This window comes from Aphidius gifuensis, linkage group LG2 (assembly GCF_014905175.1).
Source record: "Aphidius gifuensis isolate YNYX2018 linkage group LG2, ASM1490517v1, whole genome shotgun sequence".
NCBI classification, from domain to species: Eukaryota; Metazoa; Arthropoda; class Insecta; order Hymenoptera; family Braconidae; genus Aphidius; species Aphidius gifuensis.
This window is the reverse complement of record NC_057789.1, coordinates 27,472,721-27,494,226: the sequence shown is the minus strand read 5'-3', so window position 1 is coordinate 27,494,226 and position 21,506 is coordinate 27,472,721. Positions and strand designations below refer to the sequence as shown.

The 21,506-nt window shown below is 24.1% G+C and overlaps 5 protein-coding genes across 8 annotated transcripts; 1 reads left to right on the top strand and 4 right to left on the bottom strand.

Annotated features, from left to right (window-relative positions):
* The first annotated feature begins 829 nt into the window (after window positions 1-829).
* On the top strand, window positions 830-9,363 carry LOC122850010 (transmembrane protein 161B). Of its 2 annotated transcripts, none has more exons than XR_006373622.1 (12): window positions 830-1,092; window positions 1,224-1,327; window positions 1,403-1,658; window positions 1,737-1,816; window positions 1,895-2,110; window positions 2,175-2,291; window positions 2,367-2,507; window positions 2,588-2,762; window positions 2,840-2,936; window positions 3,028-3,194; window positions 3,262-3,568; window positions 9,268-9,363. XR_006373622.1 is itself a non-coding variant. In XM_044148961.1 (12 exons), exons 2-12 carry the CDS (start codon window positions 1,090-1,092, stop codon window positions 3,379-3,381), a joined length of 1,476 nt encoding a protein of 491 aa, XP_044004896.1. In that variant the 5' UTR covers window positions 852-944; window positions 1,070-1,089; the 3' UTR covers window positions 3,382-3,621. The 2 variants fall into 2 exon arrangements, 1 of the variants encoding a protein (XP_044004896.1); XM_044148961.1 differs by lacking the exon at window positions 9,268-9,363 and having other exon boundaries at window positions 852-944; window positions 1,070-1,092; window positions 3,262-3,621.
* On the bottom strand, window positions 3,600-5,265 carry LOC122850011 (putative gustatory receptor 28b). Its single transcript, XM_044148962.1, has 4 exons — window positions 4,438-5,265; window positions 4,082-4,343; window positions 3,825-4,005; window positions 3,600-3,715 (listed from the first exon to the last, which is right to left on the bottom strand). Exons 1-4 carry the CDS (start codon window positions 5,147-5,149, stop codon window positions 3,653-3,655), a joined length of 1,218 nt encoding a protein of 405 aa, XP_044004897.1. The 5' UTR covers window positions 5,150-5,265; the 3' UTR covers window positions 3,600-3,652.
* Window positions 5,295-11,164, bottom strand: LOC122850008. Of its 2 annotated transcripts, none has more exons than XM_044148959.1 (7): window positions 10,617-11,164; window positions 9,338-9,481; window positions 8,916-9,077; window positions 8,672-8,842; window positions 8,147-8,413; window positions 6,707-6,957; window positions 5,295-6,612 (listed from the first exon to the last, which is right to left on the bottom strand). In XM_044148959.1, the coding sequence occupies exons 1-7, from the start codon at window positions 10,903-10,905 to the stop codon at window positions 6,388-6,390; spliced, it is 1,509 nt and encodes a 502-aa protein (XP_044004894.1). In that variant the 5' UTR covers window positions 10,906-11,164; the 3' UTR covers window positions 5,295-6,387. The 2 variants fall into 2 exon arrangements, with proteins under 2 accessions (XP_044004894.1, XP_044004895.1); XM_044148960.1 differs by having other exon boundaries at window positions 8,270-8,413; window positions 10,617-11,129.
* A 305-nt stretch (window positions 11,165-11,469) lies between these two features.
* LOC122850004 (von Willebrand factor D and EGF domain-containing protein-like) lies at window positions 11,470-13,929 on the bottom strand. The gene is made up of 7 exons (XM_044148954.1): window positions 13,657-13,929; window positions 13,213-13,273; window positions 12,885-13,100; window positions 12,712-12,813; window positions 12,503-12,639; window positions 11,832-12,416; window positions 11,470-11,759 (listed from the first exon to the last, which is right to left on the bottom strand). The coding sequence occupies exons 1-7, from the start codon at window positions 13,803-13,805 to the stop codon at window positions 11,657-11,659; spliced, it is 1,353 nt and encodes a 450-aa protein (XP_044004889.1). The 5' UTR covers window positions 13,806-13,929; the 3' UTR covers window positions 11,470-11,656.
* Window positions 13,930-14,186: 257 nt separating this feature from the next.
* LOC122850002 lies at window positions 14,187-21,383 on the bottom strand. Of its 2 annotated transcripts, none has more exons than XM_044148952.1 (10): window positions 20,858-21,383; window positions 20,072-20,249; window positions 19,121-19,247; window positions 18,068-18,215; window positions 16,710-16,824; window positions 16,332-16,630; window positions 16,010-16,225; window positions 15,617-15,883; window positions 14,931-15,062; window positions 14,187-14,445 (listed from the first exon to the last, which is right to left on the bottom strand). In XM_044148952.1, exons 2-10 carry the CDS (start codon window positions 20,182-20,184, stop codon window positions 14,297-14,299), a joined length of 1,566 nt encoding a protein of 521 aa, XP_044004887.1. In that variant the 5' UTR covers window positions 20,185-20,249; window positions 20,858-21,383; the 3' UTR covers window positions 14,187-14,296. The 2 variants fall into 2 exon arrangements, with proteins under 2 accessions (XP_044004887.1, XP_044004888.1); XM_044148953.1 differs by lacking the exon at window positions 20,858-21,383 and adding an exon at window positions 20,504-20,555.
* Between the last annotated feature and the right edge of the window lie 123 nt (window positions 21,384-21,506).

Below are 21,506 nucleotides of genomic sequence, written 5' to 3'. Positions count from 1 at the left end.
ATATTAAATTCACTCACTTTTTATTTCACATAAATAATTTTATGAAAAATATCTATTAGTCACATTTTAATAATTGATTCAACGATTCCTTCTTTTTTTTTTTTTACTCCAAAAAATTCACACTTCACTCCAAAAATAATTATTTTTGACAACACAACGTACTTCACTATCACAACTATTGAATAACGATATTTTTAGAATTAATTTGCGATAATAATTAATATTAAACGATCGTGTCCTCGTGCATGTTAGACCATGCAGGACTAAGGACTCGTGCACTTTGTGCATGCTACACATCACTACACATTTATGGTTATCCTTTTTTTTTTGAAAGTACTTTCTATGGGGCCCGATAAAGTAACGGCCATAAAAGAAGGATAAATACTTTAAAGAAACGAAAAAACAAAAAAGAAAACATATGAGAAACAATTTCAAAAAAATTAAAACACAATAATTTAAAATAAATAATAAAATAATAAATAATATATATTGTTAATAATTAATAAATTCTTTTGAAAATTTAAATATAATTTTCTCTTTCTAAATAATTATTTATTTATTATTATTATTATTATTATTATTATTAATTATTGCTGATATCGTTTTTATCATACGATGAACAGCTAAATTATTTTCTAGTTTATCTATAATAGCCAGAGGACGCTTGAATCGAAAAAAAAAAAAAAAAAGTCAATAAATAAATAAATAAATAAACATGTCATTTATCTAAATAAATAAGTTATTTATCAATGAAATGTTAATTTTTTAATTTATATATTTATTTTTGCAATAATTATTAACATTGTTTCTGTGGTTTTTTTTTCTGTTGAATAGTTTAAGTCAATTAAATATAAATTTCAAGATTATAAAATAGTTAGGTTAAATTTATCTTTATATTTGACAAAACTAATTTAGCTGAGTCTATTCATAACTCCAGTGTGTATGTATGTCAATTAAATAGACTCTTATTTTCTCTACACGTGAAATTGAAAAACCCAGTTTTCTAAATTGAATCTCGTTCCATTTTTGTTTTTTTATTTTTATTTTTTTTCGTTTTTTTACACGACAGCTAACAATTATATTGAAAAAATGGTAAGCCATCAATTGTTTATTAACCAAATAATAAAAAATTAATTAATTTACACCAATAATTAAATTAAAAAACAATAATAATTTAGAAAATTAATTATCTCGTTAATAATAAAATAAAATATATATTTTAGGCACTTTTAGGAGCTCAACTTGTTATCACTCTTGTCATGGTCAGTTTGATACAAAAAATAAGTCCATATTTTTCATTTTCAAGATGGCTATTATGTTCAACTGGGTAATTAATAAAATTAACATAAAAATTATAACAATTATCAATAATTATTTATTTTTCTTTTCATTTTCATTCTAGGCTAATTCGTTATCTTTATCCAACTGATCAACAGTTAAAAAATATTGCTGGCATACCAAAAGAAAAGCCAAAAAAAAATAGTAAACATGAAAATGGAAAAAAAACTGATACATTTCATATACGTAGAAGTTTAGATATTACACTTGAAACAACTAAAGTATCAGAGCTTGATGTTATACATTTAAAATATTACACTGAATTTCAATGGCTCTTGGATTTTTCAATTTATGCTGTTATAACATATACACTCACAGAAGTATGTATAAATTAATAACAATAAATAGCAATTAATCTATTCATTTTTATTAATAAAATTCATAATTATTTTTTGCAGGTTTATAATTATTTTTATCCAATTATTGATGATCTAAATCTCAGTATGCTTTGGTGTGTGCTGGTCATTGTTTTTGCATTGTATCCTTATGAAAAAAAAAAAAAATTAATAATAATTAATAATAAAATTTAAATAAATGTTCCTTAATAATATTCTAGTAAAATGTTAGTCACACTTTGGGCTCAATATTTTAAAGGTGATGAAAGTGTTGGTGAACGTTCAACTTGTATTGTTGCTGGTTTTGCATATTTACTTGTTGCAATGATTGTACTTATTATCGATGAAAATACATTAGAAATTGGTCTTGATAAAGCTTACACAAGTTTTAATCACAGTGCATCAACATTTCTTGGTAATCAAGGAATTCATTCTGCGTAAGTAATTTTAATTTACATTTAATTATTAATATTATTATTAATTTTTTAAATTTATTTACAGAGGACCTGCATCACAAATTGTATTGAAATTTTTCTTAGCACTTTGGTGTGGATTACTTGGATCCCTGTTTACATTTCCTGGTATGCGTATGTCAAAAATGCACTGGGATTTACTCAAGTAAATTATTATTTTATTATACATATTTAAATATTATATTTTAATGTTCTAGTAATTTTTAAATTTCATTTTCAGATACTACAAAGACAATAAATTTTTAACATTACTTTCAAATATCAGTTTTGCATCGCCTTTATTTCTTGTTTATCTTTGGATCAAACCAATCAGTAGAGATTATCTTACTGTAAGAATTTTTTCTGGAATGGATGAACCATTGTAAGTTTAATTTTTCATATAAAATAATACAGGGAGCATTTATTTTATTGTTAATTTTCAATGTTTTTTTTTTCTTGCAGAATGACATCAGCTGCATTTGATAGTATGAGATTAATATCAGTTGCTGTTGTTGTATTATTAAAATTAATTTTAATGCCATTTTATCTACAGTCATATTTAAATTTAGCTGATCAAAGACTTGAGTATCAAAAAAAGGAAGCTGGTAGAATAACAAATATTGAATTACAAACAAAAGTGAGTAATTTATTAAATTTAAAATACATGATTAATTTATTTTTGCACAATTAATTAAATATTAATATTATTTTTAGATTGCTGCTGTATTTTATTATCTTTGTGTTGTAACAATACAATTTATTGCACCACTGATGATATGTTTATTTTTTTCCTTCATGTACAAAACACTTGGTAAATTAATAGTTTATTTTTTTAATTAATTTTCCAACTAAAGTGTAAAGTTTTCTTTTGTAAAATTAATTTTTAATTTATATTAATTAAGGTGAATATACGTGGAATGGTATGGCTATTGAAATTTCACCAGATGAGTGTTCAATAAATGATGAATCAAAAGTTCCAACAAGTTCTGAAGAAGTTTTTAATTTTGATGAAAAAACAGCTACTCAAACTGCTGAAGAATTACAGCTAGCTTTAGGCTCATTAAAAGAGGTAAATATATTTTTTAATTTAATCAATAAACTAAAAATTCTAACAATTTATTTTTTTTTTTTGATAGATATTTACGAAAGATGTGTTCAGAGGATTATTTGGTCTAGCAACATGGTGGAGTTGTTTCACTCTATTTGCAACAAATGCAATGGGAATGCTTTATCAATCTTACTTTTCAAATGTGTAGTTTTATTCTAAAAAAAAAAATATCATAGTGCCAGAACAATAAAATAGTGGAGACTGAAAAAACGCACATTTAAAAAGATAAATACTCCAAAGATTATTATAATCGTGATTAAAAAATTTATAGTGAGAAAGTGCATCAATTTGTTTTTTTATAAATCACGATTTTAAAAGTGCACAAGTTATTTCTGGTGAGTGAGTGCAAGTTATTATTATGTATTAATTATTTTGTGGATTATTTTTTAGTTTTTTTTTTTGGTATTGATGTACTTGTATCAATGCTCAGGAACATAAAATTGAACTAAAATTATAAGATATGTCGTAATAACGCCGATAAACTGAAAAATAAAAATTGTCCATTAATAATTATTAAATAGTTTAACTATTTATAATTTAAAATGAACAAAAAAAATAAATAAATTTAATAATAATAATATTTAAACTTACACATTGTAATAATTCATTATTCATTGAAAAAAATTCACATGCTGTAAATTTAATAATACTATGATCAAGTTGTGCTGAAAAATCTGATATTTCATTACGTAATAAAACTTCAGGATCATCATAATTTTGATTTGTTTCAATAGCATAAAGTTCACATGATCTTGGACCTTTTGGCATTCGTCTGTAAATGATTATTAATTTTGGCCTTATGTGTTTTATTAGCCAATGATAGATTAATTATTATTTTTATTTATTACCTCACAATAATTTCGTGAATTAGTAAACCAGTTTTAGCTGATTCTCGACAAGCAAATGTACATATCCAACATGTCAAAGCAAATTGTGATGCATATGTCATCCATATCATATTATTTATTGTCATAAAACCACCACGATTTTCAACAACTCCCATATATATACGAAAAAGTGTACCGACAATCATGGTAAATGCATTTAATGATGTTAATAATAAATGAATACCATGAATTGAATTTATAAATCTAACAAAACGACATATTGCTGAAAATAAAAAAAAAACAAATTAAAAATTCAATTGAATAGCTTACCAGATAATTTATTTATTTAAAATTTTTAAAAAGTCGAATAAACAAACCGTGATGAACTTCTCGAGCTCTTCGTATTTCAATAATGATCATTGTTGCTGTAAACTGATCACCAATTCTTGATATTCCTCTGTTGATAACTCTCAATCGTGTAAATATTCCATATGCTGTTAGAGTGTATCCGAAATTAACACTCAGTGATTGACAAATTGTGTGATATAATAAAAGATCTGACGGAAATAGATCTTCTGGAAAATAGTAAAGATAATAAAGTGCATGACAAACACATGATAGTGGTCCAAGTGCAAATGTTGCTAGCAATGTCATTCCTTGAAATTTTTTAATTGAATCATCATCATTTTGTAAACCGCTTTGTCGCATTTTTTTATCAATATTATTAATTTTTTTAACATATATCGGCCACTTTGTATAATATATTAATCCTTGGAATACATAATAGTATGAAGAAATATAACAAACACCTTTGTTGAAATAATAAATAATTTTAAATGTATCACTTTTAAATACATTTTCAAAGAAAAAAAAATCAATTGCACCGTAAATAACAATAACTGTACATACTGAAAAATTAATTAAACGAAGTAATATTGTTAAAAATAATGGTGATTTTAATGGTCTTGATACACCACCACCCAGAAGCCACGAAACAATTATTGTTGGTCCCAGTACATTTTCAAGTGATTGAGTATTTTCATCCTTGTCGAATGATACATTTATCAGATCTTCACTTGACGTCAACATTCTTCAAAAATATATTATTTTAAAAAGTTGAAATCTATAATATTTTATCAAGCAGCATAGAGCTTTTTACATTTTTTTTTCCAATGCTTTAATGTTGTGTTAAACATTCAAACTGATGAAATAATATTTTTCATTTGGATAGAAATTTTGTCATCTTTTTAAAAATTTATATTTTCCATCAAATTAATTTTACTAAAATCGTAAGCTTTTTTTATAATTAAAATTCGTCATATAAAATTCAACAATATACTACTTGCGATTTAATTTTTTTATAATTTTATCTATGCTGTTGATCATGTTGATTTTATCATCATGTTTTTAAATTTTAAATTGGGCAATTCTATGATTTCGTAACAATAATAAGTGTGATGTCAAATCATACACTAATCTAGTATTTTCAATATAAAATATTAATTTTCCATTTTATATTTTCTCTAAAATACCAAGTTTAATTTAATTTGGATGAAAAATTTTCAATGATAATTTATATTTTTTTAATCATGAAAATTCATTATTATTATTTCACAACTACTATTTTTTTTTTTTTAAATAATCAATACTCTTATTTTATTTATTATATTTTTAAAATTTATAAAAAAAAAAACATTATTATTAATTTAAAACAATAGTAATTTTAAATTCCTCCAATTTTATTTTTGCGCATTTTTTACGGTAAAAGTTGTACAATTACTTTAAAAATGTAAAATTATTTTTTATCAAAGAAATTTTTTTTTATTCTTTGTATTTATCTAATTACAATATAAATAAAATAATCAACAAGATTGTACAATCAATAATGATATATTCTAAAACAATATAATATTTTTTTATTCCTTCAAGTGTTTTTTTTTTTTATTTATTATTATTTTTTTTAATAGTGCACAAGGCACAAAAACATATATCCATTGTAATCAATACACATTGACATGATTTTAAAATTGTTTCTATATATTGTTATTTTTTTTTTTTTTCATGAGAATACAATTAAAACTTTGTATTACAAACTTCTTATTGAATAGTCAATCATTTTGATGAAATGAAATTCCCTGTTGATGCCCTTGTGAAACTTGTGCATAATTATTTATTTATTTATTTCATTTAAATTTATATATTGATTAAAAATTCTTTTGCTATTTTTTTTTTTGTATATAAGTTAAATGATATTTTTCTATTTTTATAATTTCATGATATTTTTGAGCGAGTCCCATCAATAATAAAATTTAAAAAAAAAATGAATATTATGATTCAAAAATGTCTACAACATTGGAACAATTGCCGGCGGTTTCATTATTATTTTTTCTATTAGATGTATGGGCAATTGGAGTATTGAAGGCCGTCTCGGTATCACTCGACATTCCCTTTATTGTTGAACAAGATAGTAATTCTGTTTTGGTTCGTTCAGAATGAGTCATTGCTGTTGATGTTGAGGCATATGACATGTCATTTTTAGATGTTGTTGCAATCTATTTTCAACAATGAATAATTTAATTTAATTTTAATATTTAATAGTATTAATTAAAACTATATGTAGTGTAGATTATTATTATTTTTTTATACCTCATTGTGATGAGTTTCTTTTCCTTCATCAACTGATGGCAATAAATCATCATGTGGTGTTCTTGGACTGGGGATTGGTACACCTTGTAAATCAGTTTGTAATTCTTGTTCCCGGTGTTTTAAATTTCTCAATTCATGTAATGCTAAACGTTGTTCTTTTTCATTTCTTTCTTTTTCTAATCTTTTTGCACTGTAACTTCTTGCTGATGATATAGAGCTGTGCATCGATGCAAGACTTGGACGTCGTGAACCTGACAAGAGAGAAAGTGATATGTTATTGTAAGAAAGGTGCAGTTTTTATATGTAACTGCATAATATTAACACATTATTTTTTTTCTTTTTCAAATAAAAATTTGAAACAAACCAAATATACAACTACTAGTCATGCAGCTGCGCCCATACATTTTTTTTCATTTTTGTTTATTTTTAAAAAAAAAAAAAAATATATTTACTGTCGTAATGACGATGACTCATAAATACTACATTTATTATACTTATTTTTTTCTTATCAGCAAAAAGCAGTATGACTTAAAATAAAACAAGAAATTGAATAAAAATTAAATATATTTAATAAAATTATAACATTGTTCATAGAAAAATACTTTGTGCAGAGTGCAGCGATTTATTAGTGCTTCTTACCAATTAAATATATTTTATAATTGTATTTGTATATATTTGTAACCGGCCGCTGCCATCTTGCTGACTCGTAAATTGTTTATATGTAAATTGATAAATATATCAAAGTGAATCATTTTATGATTCATAAAAAAAGTCTTCTTTTTTTTATGTGAAATTGTTTTTCAAGATGAAAGTGAGTACTCTCAATCCATTAAGATATTAAAAAAAAAAGTTTTGTCAAGATAAAAAGAAGAAAAAAAAATAAAATAAATACTTATTGTAAAATTTCACTTAAAAAAATTTGATAATAAACTGCGTAATTTTACGTGAAAAAAAAAAAAATAATTTAAAAAATGTTGAAATTTTTTAAACAAAATATTATTTTTAAATTAAAAATGTCAGAGTTTTTTTTTTTTTCAAAAATAAATATATCTGTCAAGTGTGTGATGAGAATAAACACGGAATAAAAGCGACAGAAAAAAAAAAAAAAATAGTAACATCGACAACAACACTCAACGATACATAACTGACATATTTAAAGACCATTTTACTAGGTCAAATATCGAACGCACAGATAATAGTTAATGGGTCTTACGAAAAATCTATGATTTTATTTTTTATATTTATCAAGAAGTTATTAAATATAAATTGTACTCTTTTTTTTTTTTTCGATATAAAAAGAAGATAATAAAATTGATTAAATTAATTAAAGTAATTCATTATTTTCCGAAAGACCCGAAAGAGAAGAGCTATTTGTTAGATAAATGATTAAGAAATAAATAAATATTTCTGTGTCTGAGAAAAACGTTATTATCGTTCTACCAAGACCATTTGACGATCCCTCAGCAACGTCACTAAGGGTACGTCGATGTTTGTTTCCATCTTTAGTATCAGCATCTCTTAGATGACACGAAATAAGCAAGATGGCCGCGGCTCTTGCCGCACCTGCTCTTGATGCTGGAACAAGTGGTCCACGTCCACTGTTACCGCTACTAGTACGTCTACCAAATGTTGAACAACTCAATGGACCAGGATCACTACGTTGACTTGTACGTGATGATGAACGTCCTGCAATTGTCATTGGTATACCTAAAAAAAAAACAACAAAACCAATTACAATGTCTGTTTAATTTATTTTAAATACTATTATCACTTTTTCATTTTAATTTTTGTTGTTTTTTAACTTAAAGTTAAAATTTCAGACAAATAGAATGTAAATACATCAGAGAAAATATATATTCAAGGTCTTATTTTTAATTATATAATTAAAAAAAATAAAAAACATATTTCTTCATAATATAATGTAAAAAATAATTTGTTTTACAAGTTATTTTTAATATTATATACCTGTATCACTCATAAATAACATTGTTGGACCATGATGAGCATCAACATAACGATTAGTTGGTCTTGTTGGATTTGATAATTTAAGAACAAAACAAATTAATCCTCCTAATACAGCAATGCCTGATGCTACACCAAAAAGAGTTGGCAAATCAGTTGATATTGTCACGAGATCTATTAAATTAAAATATACATTACATTTAATTTTAATATTTATTTATTTAAAATATATTTATGATAATAATACCTTCGACACAAAATGATTTTTTATTTGACCTAGTAATGGCAACTTTGTGATAGCCCTCATCACAATCACAAACAGCATTGTGAAGAATCTGCATACACGTTGCGTGTTGATCAGTAAATGTACATGTGGCTCGATAAAAACACTGCTCACCAAGTCTTTTTGCTGTGTTAATCATTCAAATATATATAATTATAAAATTAATGTAATAATTGAAGTGAACTTTGCTTGTAGAAAATATAAATAAACAAATATAATGTTTTTTTGTTTTTAAAAAAATATACAGGTATGGAGAAAATATTTTTTACTCATTAAGAAGGGGATAATATATAAATTTTTTTTGTTTGTTTTCTAGGCTGGAATTGGTCATGGTTGAGAGCCCACTCAAAGCAAGGACATTTGAGTCTTGAACATTACCTACTTACGTTTTGCACAACCTTTAGTTGGTCCAAGTCGTACTGGATATGATTTTTCACAGTCACATAAACTCGTAGCTGAGTCACAAATAACATGTTGTAAATCTGGATTGCATGTTTTATCACATGGTGAACCCAAAAAACGTCCTTTCTCTAAAAATAATAATAATATAAATTAATTAATTATTATTACTTTATATAAATAATACAAAGTTAAATAAAAAGTTTATATATTAAATTTTTAATTAGTTTAAATGGATTTAAATTGATGCACTGAGTACTTTTATTTTAAAATCAATACTTTAACCAACCGAGTCCATTAATGGTTCACTGTTAATTTTGACCTAGCTGCACTGCAGATTATTTAAATAAAATATTTAATAATAATAAAAAAAAAACTTTTATAAATTTTTATTATGTTCTTGATATTTTTTAGTTTATAAATTAAATAAATTAAAAAAAATTAAATTATATAGCTCAAGTATAAAACTACTAAATTCAAATTTCAAAAGAACACTTGAAAAAGAAAAATAAAATTTTCTTTTACGTTTAATTTTCCAGCTGAAATATCTGAATATTATTCTTTTTTTTTTTTTTTCTTTATATTATTACTGAGAATTTTTTTAAATGGTATATATAAATTAAATGTAAATTAAGGAGAGAAAATTAAAGTGTGCAAGTCGATAGTACTTGGCTTGGTTTTATAAGAGATATGTTTGAAGATAAAGTCAGTGAATGTATTTGATGAATAGAGACAATTTGAAGTGCATATAACACGTGAAGCTATTGTTGAAAAAAAAAAAAATGTATATATATATATTTTCAAAGCTAAGAATAACAAATGAAAATCTATATAGATAATGAATATATTTCCCGAGTGGTTTTATTAAATTTCAACATATTCACCAGTCCATTGTATAATTACTAATGAGTTCTTTTTGATCTACATGAATCAAATGAAAAAGCAAAAAGAAAAAAATATTATTCTTTGAAATTCTCCTGGAAAATAAAATATGATTATTTAAATATTAAAAAAAAAATTTAATAATTATTTTTTTTTATTTTTATAAATTCATTTAATATGAAAAAAATTCTTTTTGATGTTGCTAATGCTTATTTGATAATTCAGTCGAGTTATGTACTTGTGAATAAACCCACTTGACCTTTTTAAAAATAAAAATAAAAAATTATATCCTAATTAATAATTATATTAAATTAATAATGTTTTAAATAGTAATTATTTATTTAGTTGACATTATTATAACATTATTAAAAAAATAATTAGTACCTGTTGTATTTGGTTCAAAATAATCCTCCTCATCTTCTTCATCTCCTCCATAAGAAATATCAAAATCAATTTGATCTTTATGAAAATTATCATTACCAAGATTGATGAGCATTCGTTGTACTCTGTAACTTGTCGATAATTCATCACGACGTGGATTACCACCATTGTCAACTAATGTTTTATCCTTATCACTTGATATATGATTACCATAACAAATTGATATTAAAAATATAAAAAGACAAGTTAACCAGTAGCAACAACAGCAGGTCAATCTTAAATGTGCTCTCATCGCCGTCGTGGCATAATATTAATAATTATAATTTTTATATTATTTAAATTATTCATCATAACACTTATATTTAATTAACAATTAATTTTTATTATAATTTATCCATTCATTTTTAATGATATATTTTTATTTATCATTTGTGTATATATTTATTATAAATTAAATCACGTTTTAATGTATATTTAAAACCAACTTGAGGCAGCATGAAACAAAATTTTTTATTAAACACACAAAAATATATACACACAAGGGTTAAAATCCTATGAAATTATTACGTAAAGCGCTTGCTCGTAACTTGGAAGATGCGCGGTAGCATTAACCAGTGATGCCAACATCCAAGGCCATCAGCAGTTCAGCACCATCAGCCATTCAATATCAAAAACACAAACCCCTTTCTGCGGTGTTGAAAAAGGAAAAATAAATATATACGAAAAAAGGTACATCCACCTCTGCGCATCATTCCCCTTCTATTAACCCATTTTTCACGGGTTTAAAAAATCGATGAGATGAGAAAAAAAAAAACAATCAAGATTGACTATAATATATTACCTGTAAAAAAATCTCTTTCTCTAATCAATATATATATATTTATTTTATAAAAAGAAACCAGATAAAGATTTATAGAATTTTATAAATTAAATATTAATTTCAATTTATTTTTCAATAGAAACTCATAAATATCATTCAATTTTATTAAGCTCTAAAAGCTTTTAAAATATAATTATTTTTTTCGTTACTTTTAATTAATTTTTTAATAATCAATTCGAGGAATACATCGTTGGCTTCCTTTGACACCAGTTCGATCCTTGACAAAGCCGGGTTTGCAAATACAAAAACCAGGTCCAGAGCATACACTGTGTAAAAAAAAATAAAAAATATAATTTGATTAAGCCAAAGATTGAGATAAAAATAATATATATACTAACCCATTTGGACAACCACCAGAACAAAATGGTATACAACGTGTTCTTGTTAAATCATAAGGATCTGGAACATATCCATTTTTACAACTACAAATATTGTATCCCATACATTCACCATTTATACAAGGACGTTCACAATGAAATTCATCTCGATGATAAATATCAGTGGGTTGTTGTCCATTTTCTCGATGATAAATATCACCACGTTGATTTGATGGTTGACCATTTTCATGATGATAAACATCACCACGTTGATTTGATGGCTGATTATTATCTTGATGATTATTACCATTGATTGGATGTACAGTTGAATGTCCCTGTTGATTGTCCAGAGGGACACATTTATTATCTCTATAATCAAGAGCAAAACCAGCATTGCAAATGCATCTGTCCAGAGACATACACCGTGAATTTATTGGACAACCATTTTTACATTCAGGAATACAATTATTTTGTTCACCACGTGTGTAACCAGGCGAACAAATACATGTATTTGGTGATATACATTGTCCTTGACTTTGACCACCGCAATTTAATGGGCCACAATCTGGTTGACATGTTTCTCTATCACCAGGTGGATTCACATATCTATATTAAAGTATTAAGTATATTGTTTATGCTATTAGTTGGATTTTTAAAAAATTAATATAAGCTTGTATTTGAAAATTACTTACCCAGAATTACATGAACAAATACCAGGCTGTTTACATTCACCATGAGGACATCCACCTTCACATACTGCTTCACAAATTTGTCTACCTTCATTCAAAATATATCCTGGGCTACATTCACAAACTCTTGGTGCTATACACTATTAATTTAAATTTTTTTATATTTATTATTATTGCTATTAATTTGTAATTATGAATTTTAATTTATTTACCCGTCCATTGACACAGCCACCAGGACAAACTGGACGACATTGATCGTCTGTAACTTTTTCCCATCCAAATTTACATTCACATACATTTGGAGGTGCAAAACACTGTAATAATATTAAATAAAATATTGAAAGCTAGTATTATGTATAATTTCGATTTAAAAATTAAAACCCACGTATGAATTTCTATCTGGACATCCATTGATACATATTGGTTTGCAAACACCATCTTCATGGTGCCAGCCTTGTTGACAAGTACATGAACCATCAATACAACTTCCACCGAAACAATTTGTCTCACAGTTACTTTCACAACGACCAGTGGTTTCATTACGCTCATAACCATCACAACAGTCTAAAATAACTGTCCAGCCATTTACATTTGTCAATTGCTTAAATACAATAGCACATTATTATCAGTAAAAATATAATTTAGAAAATCAAGAAAAACAAGTTTTTTTTTTTTCTGCAATTCATTAATATAATTCAACATAATATATTTACCACATTGTCATTATTATATCCGCTTTCTGCACGATTACCAGTTGATCTACCTTGTTGATAACTAAAATATAAAAATGTCATTTGAAATGTACCATTTGTTATTTTTCTATCAACTTTTATTATTTATATTGATTAAATTTATGATTCATATGCGTTGTATATATTATTTACTTCTTGCTTAATTTATCGTTAAAGGTTGAGGTCAAATTAACTCAGCATCTTATTATCTTGGCTCTTGATAAAATCTTGTTATATAATATTTTAAATTTACTCTTTTTTGTTTTTAACTAGGCTCAAATATCTCAGTGTCAACAATTTTTTTTTTAAATATGATACTATCCATTATCTTATTTTTTATTTTGATTATTTTTAAACAATACAACTTTGATCTTGAAGCACACTCTGCAAATTATCATTTAAAAATTTAAAAATAATTTTACTTACGGAACTTTTTTGTAACAATATCCTGTCTCATTGGCTGGACGACTTGATAGTGTCGTCTGTTGATTATGACGTCCTTTTACACCATATTGACCAACTGCCGTATTTATTAAAAATATAAATATCGTCAGAGTTAAAAATTTTAAATTCATCTTAACCAAATGATTGTCAAACAATCACTGAATAATTTCAATGTTACATTAAATACTTATCCACTTGTTGACATCACAGGTCAACTGATATTTTATTTTTTTGTTTTTAAATTTTATTTTTCTCGAAAAATAGATCAATGTATATTACGTTATTTTACAAACTTTGTGGTATTTAAATATATTGATTAAAAAAACATCATATGACCTCATTTTTTTCTTGTTTACATTAAAATATATCATTGAAATAATTTTAATTATTTTTAGAATTAAAAATTATAAAATATAAAATTTATAATTAAATAGAATGCGTAGGTTTATTCGTAATGAGATCAATGACGATTTTTTAATTTTAATTTTTAATATTCATTTATGTCAAGAACAAATTGATAATAATTTTTTTTATTAAATAAAAACCTTATTGTATTTTTAAAACTAAAATTATAATTATTATTATTTTAAGATGGCACATTAATTTTTTGTTTTGATTTTTATTACTGCAATGTGTTGTGATATTTTCTGAGCATTGTTGATCGAAGTGGTATTTCGTCATACAAATGTTCGCCTTCATTATGACCAGGAAAAGATAACTGACGAAAGGTATTTGTCGCTGGTGGTCTGTCGTAATGTGCTTCTAATAATTCTAAAAGAATAATATATATATTTATCATTTAAAAAATATATATCAGGAAAAAGATTGTTATAAATGTATATATAAAACTTGGCAAGTAAATCGTTTCCGTTTTTATATAAAATGATTTGTGATAAATAGTTTAAACGTTTCATGTTTAAAATATATATTATCCACATGAATTGAATTAAATGGCATAGTTCCAAGATCTATAAAATGGAAAAAAATACTTGGCAATTTTCCTTTATTTAAAGACTTTCGAATTTTTTTGATAAGAATCATACACATTGATTTGCCGGAAGTTTATGGTAACATCCGGTTTTGAAATGTTTTTAAAAAAAAAAACAAATTAAATGTGTTCTATGAAATATAATTATTCAATAAAAATTTATTAATATGATAGAAGGTTTAACGTTGGTGGATCAAAGTGATAAATTAAAATTACATTAAAGGTGTTGAAGGACATAAAAAATAATTAATAAATATAAATAATTTACCTCGTGGTGAGTTGAATAATTGAATATTTGGAAATTGATTTGAATATGTTGATTCTCTTGTTAATGTACTTATTGTACTGATTGCTCTTGGTAGAGTCAATGGTCTATCAGGAATGATACATCTTGGTGTTTCTGAAAGTGGTAAAAAATGTCGATTAATATTTTTAAAAAAATTATAAAATATATAACATGATAATGTTAATTTTAAGGATAATTGTTAAGTGAAATTTTCAAAAAGTTCTTTCAACTATTTTAATAAATAAATAAAATACCAACAAGAAATGAGTTATTTATTTCTTGATTAATTTATTTTACAACTCAATCATTCATGTTGTGATCAGTTAGTTGAGATTGATTTTATTTGTTTTGTCAATTCAACTGGGAAAATACCAGGGAGAATTTGCATTTAACAAACCGGATGAATGTAATCTACCAATTATTTATTTTTTGTTATGTTTATTTGTTTTTTCTTTTTTTTTTTTTTGTCATCCTGTAATGTTTCATTTGTGATCATTTTATATATCAAGGGTCAAAAATCCAACAAGTACTACGTGAGAAAATAATAAAATAAATAATACGCATATTTTTTGTATCCAACTTTGTGTCTCCACAATCATTTCAGCAATAAAATATCCATTAAAATATATATTTTAAAGTTAATAAAAAAAAAAAAAAAAACAACTCACCATAGTCTGATGGCTGACATGATATTCTATTGTTTCGCCTAAGTGATTGAAATTTTATTTCGTCATTTAATTTTTGATGTTGATGTGTCAATGTTGTTTCATGATTATCCAATTTTGCAGTATCATAAATTGATAATCTTATGGTTTCAAATAATTTTGTTCGAATATGTAAAAGTGCTAATACAACCATAATCATTAAACCCAATGACATCATACATCCAATGACAATAATTGCAACAATTTCCAGTGAAAGTGGTACTGTATGTACTGTAAAAAAAAAAATAAAATAAATCAATAAATCACCAATGACTTAAAGAAAAACAACAAAAAAATAAATAAAAAAAAAAAATACTTGTGATAATGATAAATATTGATGATTAATATTTTTAATACCTTCAGGCGTTATAATCATTTTGTCATGTTCCGTAAGTGTTTTACCAGACACATGAACCACAGCCAGAATTGGTCTAGATGTTGATTTGTTGACCTTTATCACACGTATATCTTGACTCGTTGTATGCTCTTGGAATTTATTAATTGTCGTTGTTGCAAAATTGGAATTCAGTTCAATTTCATTACGACTAGTTGTAACATTCACCTCGTTCGCACCTTTTTATCGATACACAAACATTTATTTTATAAAAAACATTTAGATCATATGTTATATCATCATGATAAATTCATAAAAAAAAAACATTGAAAATAATATACCAACCGTTATTTTTTGAATTTGTCGTGTTGAAAAATTCGTTGGTATGATTTTTGATTGATATAATGTTGATTGAATCATCATCATTTATTGTTCCGGTTGAGAGGGTAGATATTGTTGATGTTGATGCGTCAAATACATCAGTGATTATATTGTTATTTACTATCTCTGACAATTTATTTATTGATTCAATTACTTCACTACAATTTCCAGTCACATGATGACATATTTTACTTTCATTTGGACATGAACAATTTGATTTACACTCTGAACCCCATTTTCCAACTTTACATTTATCTGTACAACTGTTAAAAATATAATTAATATTATTATTTGATTTTTACGTTAATAGTTTTCTTTTTTTTTTTTTTTAATTTTATTTACCTGCTTCCAGTCCAGCCTGGTGGACATTGACATGAGCCACTGATTGGATCACAGCGTTGATTGCTACAATTGCAAGCTTCTTTGCAATATATTCCCCAGGTACCTTGTGGACATACTGGACATAAAAAATAATATTAAAATTAATTTCTACACTGAAATTAATTATTCAAAATATTACTAAATTATGATATAATTTTTGCAACGCTTCATTAATGTTTAATATGTTTTTTTTCCTTTTGAATAATTAAATTAAATTTTGTTTTTTTTTTTTTTATATCTCTGTATTGAGTCATTAATTTTAAAATAAAAAAAAATTTATTATAATAAATAATAAATGTATTTTTAAGTAATTTTTCCTGGTAAATAAATAATGTTTATTTTTATTTTTAATATACTCGTTAAACAGGTATTTGAATATTTAATTTTAATTGATAATTTCACATATTATATTATTTTCAATGATGATTTCATTTTGTCATATATTTTTTATATGGTTTTTACATGTAAATAATATATTAAGCTCAGTTAATGTTAACCACATCGTGCAAATTACGATGCAAACTTTCACAGTTGATGTATCATATCAATTAATTATCTTGAGTTTAAAATTATGTATAAATAACATTGCAAAAATGATCTTGAATTTATGAAGCTGGGGTTATGATGATTAAGTAATTTGTTGTTGTTAAATAATGTCGATTCAACTCTGGTGCTTGATGAAAAAAATTGTTTTTATAATTTGACATTAATATAAAAAAATAAACAATTTAGAAAAACATACGTACTGTATTTTATAAAAGAAAAAAAGTATTTAAATTTATGTATTTTAAAGACAATGAAATGTTGCTTTTAAACTGTACAATAATAATTTTTTGTCTCAACAATTTATCATTAATTTAAATTGTTATAAAAGTGAAAAAAAAAAAAAAAAATTCTCACAGCTAAAGAAGATCATGTCATTGTCACATTAAAATTTATATATTTATTTTGATATAGAAAAACTTTAGATATTTATTGAATGCTTTTTTTAGAGTTGTATATTAGATATGGTAAATAATATATACGTTATGCAGTAAAAAAGAAATCTCCTTGAAAAGCCTTGTGAAACTTTTGGTGTTCTATAATTTCCGGGCTTCTGTAACTTTCATATATGTCGTATATATATTTGCAGATTGTTTCACAGTTTGACGTTTGCGTAAATAAAAGAAATATTAATTACATTTTTTCTTTTTTTTGTCATTCAAAATGTACATATTGTTTGTTAACATTTAACTATGTTTTTCATTTAAATTTATTCATCAAATTTTATCATTTATATTTATTTAAACGATTGAATATTATTTTAAATTTTTATTTACCTGCAGAACAATTTTTTCCAATAAAACCAGCTTTACATTGCGGAATAGCAACACAATTTATAACGAAATTATTTTCATTATCGATTGTAAGTTTTTCTGAAGCGAAGCCATCGCAGCATTCTGTGACGTTTTTGTGTCTAACTTCTGTCTGGAAAATTCAACAGAAAATAGGTTAATAAAATGATAATAAAATAAATTAAATAAATTAAATAAATAATTTTAAAAGTTTATTTTTAAACAATTAATATACCTATAAATTTAATTTACAAAAATTATTTATTTTTATTCAACGAATTTTAGATGGAAATATTTTTTGATTTTTGTTTAGTTCATTTAAATTAAATCTTTTGAAAAAAAAAACAATTTTTAATTTTTGCGTAATATATATATCTAATGTCAATCTGTCTTCTATTACGTTCAGCGAAAAATGATACATGTGTGTGTCTGTGTGTGCCTTGCCTTTCGCCTCTTTCACCGATGTTACAATTTTTTTTTTACGAAGGAATGTCACGAGTTTATTTTCATTTAATTTTTTTTCTTTTTGCCAATATCATTTATTTAACATAATCATTAATTAAAATTAATTCTCTATTTTTTTTTTTTCAAATAATAATTGAACATTGGTCATGTAAATTACAGTAGAAGTTTCGAAAATATTAATTAAATGTATATTATTATGAGAATATATTGCTAAATAAAAAAAAAATAAAATAAAAACATCATGTTAACGTGGGTGATTTAATTTACCTAATCTATATACCATCATCTTTTGAATTATTCAATTATAAATATTTTACTTCTGATATTGTCACAACTTTCTCTGTAATGTTTTTTTTTTTTTTTTCTGTCTCAATTTGTTTAGAAAAAAATTAAATAAATAAATTATATTATGTAGTTTAATTTTATAGTTTTTCTAGTTTAAATTTTAACGAGTGTGTAAATAATAAAATTTTTAATGTACAAAAAAATATGTGTTAATATTTAAACAAGAAAATAAGGAATTTTAAATATAAAAATTAAAAAAATTGAATATAAAATTGATAGTTTATTTACCTTGATCCTATGTCGAGTTCTTAATTCTTGATGACTTTTCATGCATTTTGGTGGCATTGACATGCACCAGGTTGTCGTATAAACTGGAACATATTCCTTGTAAGACTCCGTCCAGGTAACAGTATAGCTATTCACACAGAAATTACTTTTTTTACAATTTATTACAATAATTTTTTCTTTCAATAAATCATTTAGCATGTTGATATAATATTTATGAAGATTTTTTTTTTTTTTTTTCATAATGATGATTACAGCAAAATACTGAATGAATTTTTAGAAAGTTAAAATAATTTATTTTATTCGTAGTAAAAATATAAAATATCTATGCAATATATTTAAAAAATTTGCAATCATATATTGATCGTGAGAAGATAAATAATTTACTCATCTTGATTTTTTAAATTAAATTTTTATTATTTAATTTTCAATTTATTTAATATTTAATTTGATATGTATTGATTTTTTTAACTGTTCATATTATTTTTTACGAGGTGTGATTCAATTAGTAATGCAAATATTTATAATTGGAATTTTTTCTTTATAATTATGCTGGTTAATAGCTGTAAAGAATGAAATAAAATTAAAAAAAAAAATAATTAATTATGATATTGTTGAGGTGGTTTATTCGAGAGGTCTAGACTCATTCGAGGGTGAGACAATTCTCCATCAGTCAAACTGTATCCGGGGTTGGTGAAAATTCATAAAAAGGCGGAAGGTATAATTTTGATGAGGTTAAAAAATTTTTATAAACAATAAAATCAAAATGAATTTAATTATAAAGAAAACTGTGGGTAAAAAAAAAAGCATATAATAAAATTAAATTAATTTAAAAAATTATTACTTTATTAGTAATGTTAGTAAGTCTCTAATTTTGATGAAAAAAAAACGAATAATTTGAATGTTTAAATATTTAAATAACTTGGTTAATAAATAATAAAATTTTCAGCTTACTTTTCCGTACGTTGGCATAGATTTTCACCGGTCAGTGGTTCACTGGATGATGTAATTATCAGGACAAGGACGATAACGAGGTCACTGTATTTCAGTTGCCAGGATAACCCCATCTCGTTTACACCACAACGGAAATTAATATCGTGCCGACAAATTGGCAATGAAAAATAATTAAATACTAAAAAATTTATAAACTTGTTAATATAAATTTAAACATAATTATTTTTTATAAAAATAATAATTTTAAATATTTAGATTGAACACTTTTAACACAATAATTTAAAACTTAATTTTTTTATTTTATTTTTTTAAAAGTAGAAGAGGGTTCAATGGATTTTATATTCTCGTCGACATTAACAACCTCGACATCGAATGATGACTGACTTAATTTACATACCAAACACATCATCACAAAGAATTATATCAAATTACCCTTTAGAGTTTTTTTTTTTTAACCATCATCCTTTTTTCATTTAAATATATCGTATAGCTGTTATTAATATATATTTATTTATTTTAAAAAATAAACAAATATATACTTGTATATATTTTTTAAAAGTTTTTTTATCCGGTCATAAATCTAGAAAAAAAAATAAATCGTTTTATGATATGATTAGTTATTTCAAAGACAAAATATTATTTTTAAAATTATTTTTATTATTAAAAACAAAAACAATTTAAATAAAATTTTAAATTATTTAAAATTAAATATATTAGAGTTTAAAAATAAAAATAAAAAAAATTTCTCTCAATTGAAAAACGTGATTTTGTGATTTTATAAAATACCTATAATTGAAGCAATAGTTTTTTTTACGCAGTATCAGTGGAATCTCGTTCATTTAGCAACATAAAGTCAATTAAAATACCATATCCATAGTTTTATTTTTTCTTGATATAAATCTATACTAAATTTTCATCATCCAAAATAAGTCAACCAGTAAATCTTTGTTGTTCAGGAAGATCTTGTGATATTTTTACCCCGAATTCTTATGGTGTCAGTCACACAGTCTGTCAACTTGTTTTCTAAATTCTTTCTTAAACATTAACACAGATGAAATGAAAAAAATAAAATAAATAAAAACACACCATAGCCGTTTTAAAAACACTTGCACTTTTCTATGATATTCCCATCGGATGATGCCATTCACATGCAATTGCTTGGACGATAATAACAATGATATTTTTTTTATATAAAAATTATTACAACACTGAATTTATCTACAATAAATTTAAAGAATGTGACATTGTTTATTAATTACAAAATAAATTATTATTTAACGAAAATTTAACGAAAATCTTCAGTACTTTTTTTTGAATATTGAGTAGTTTTTTTTTTTTTATATTAACAATAATTACACTACAAAATTTATACATGAAAATTATTAGTAGTTTGAAGAGAAAATATTTTTCTCTCGTCGCTTGAAATAGTTAAACT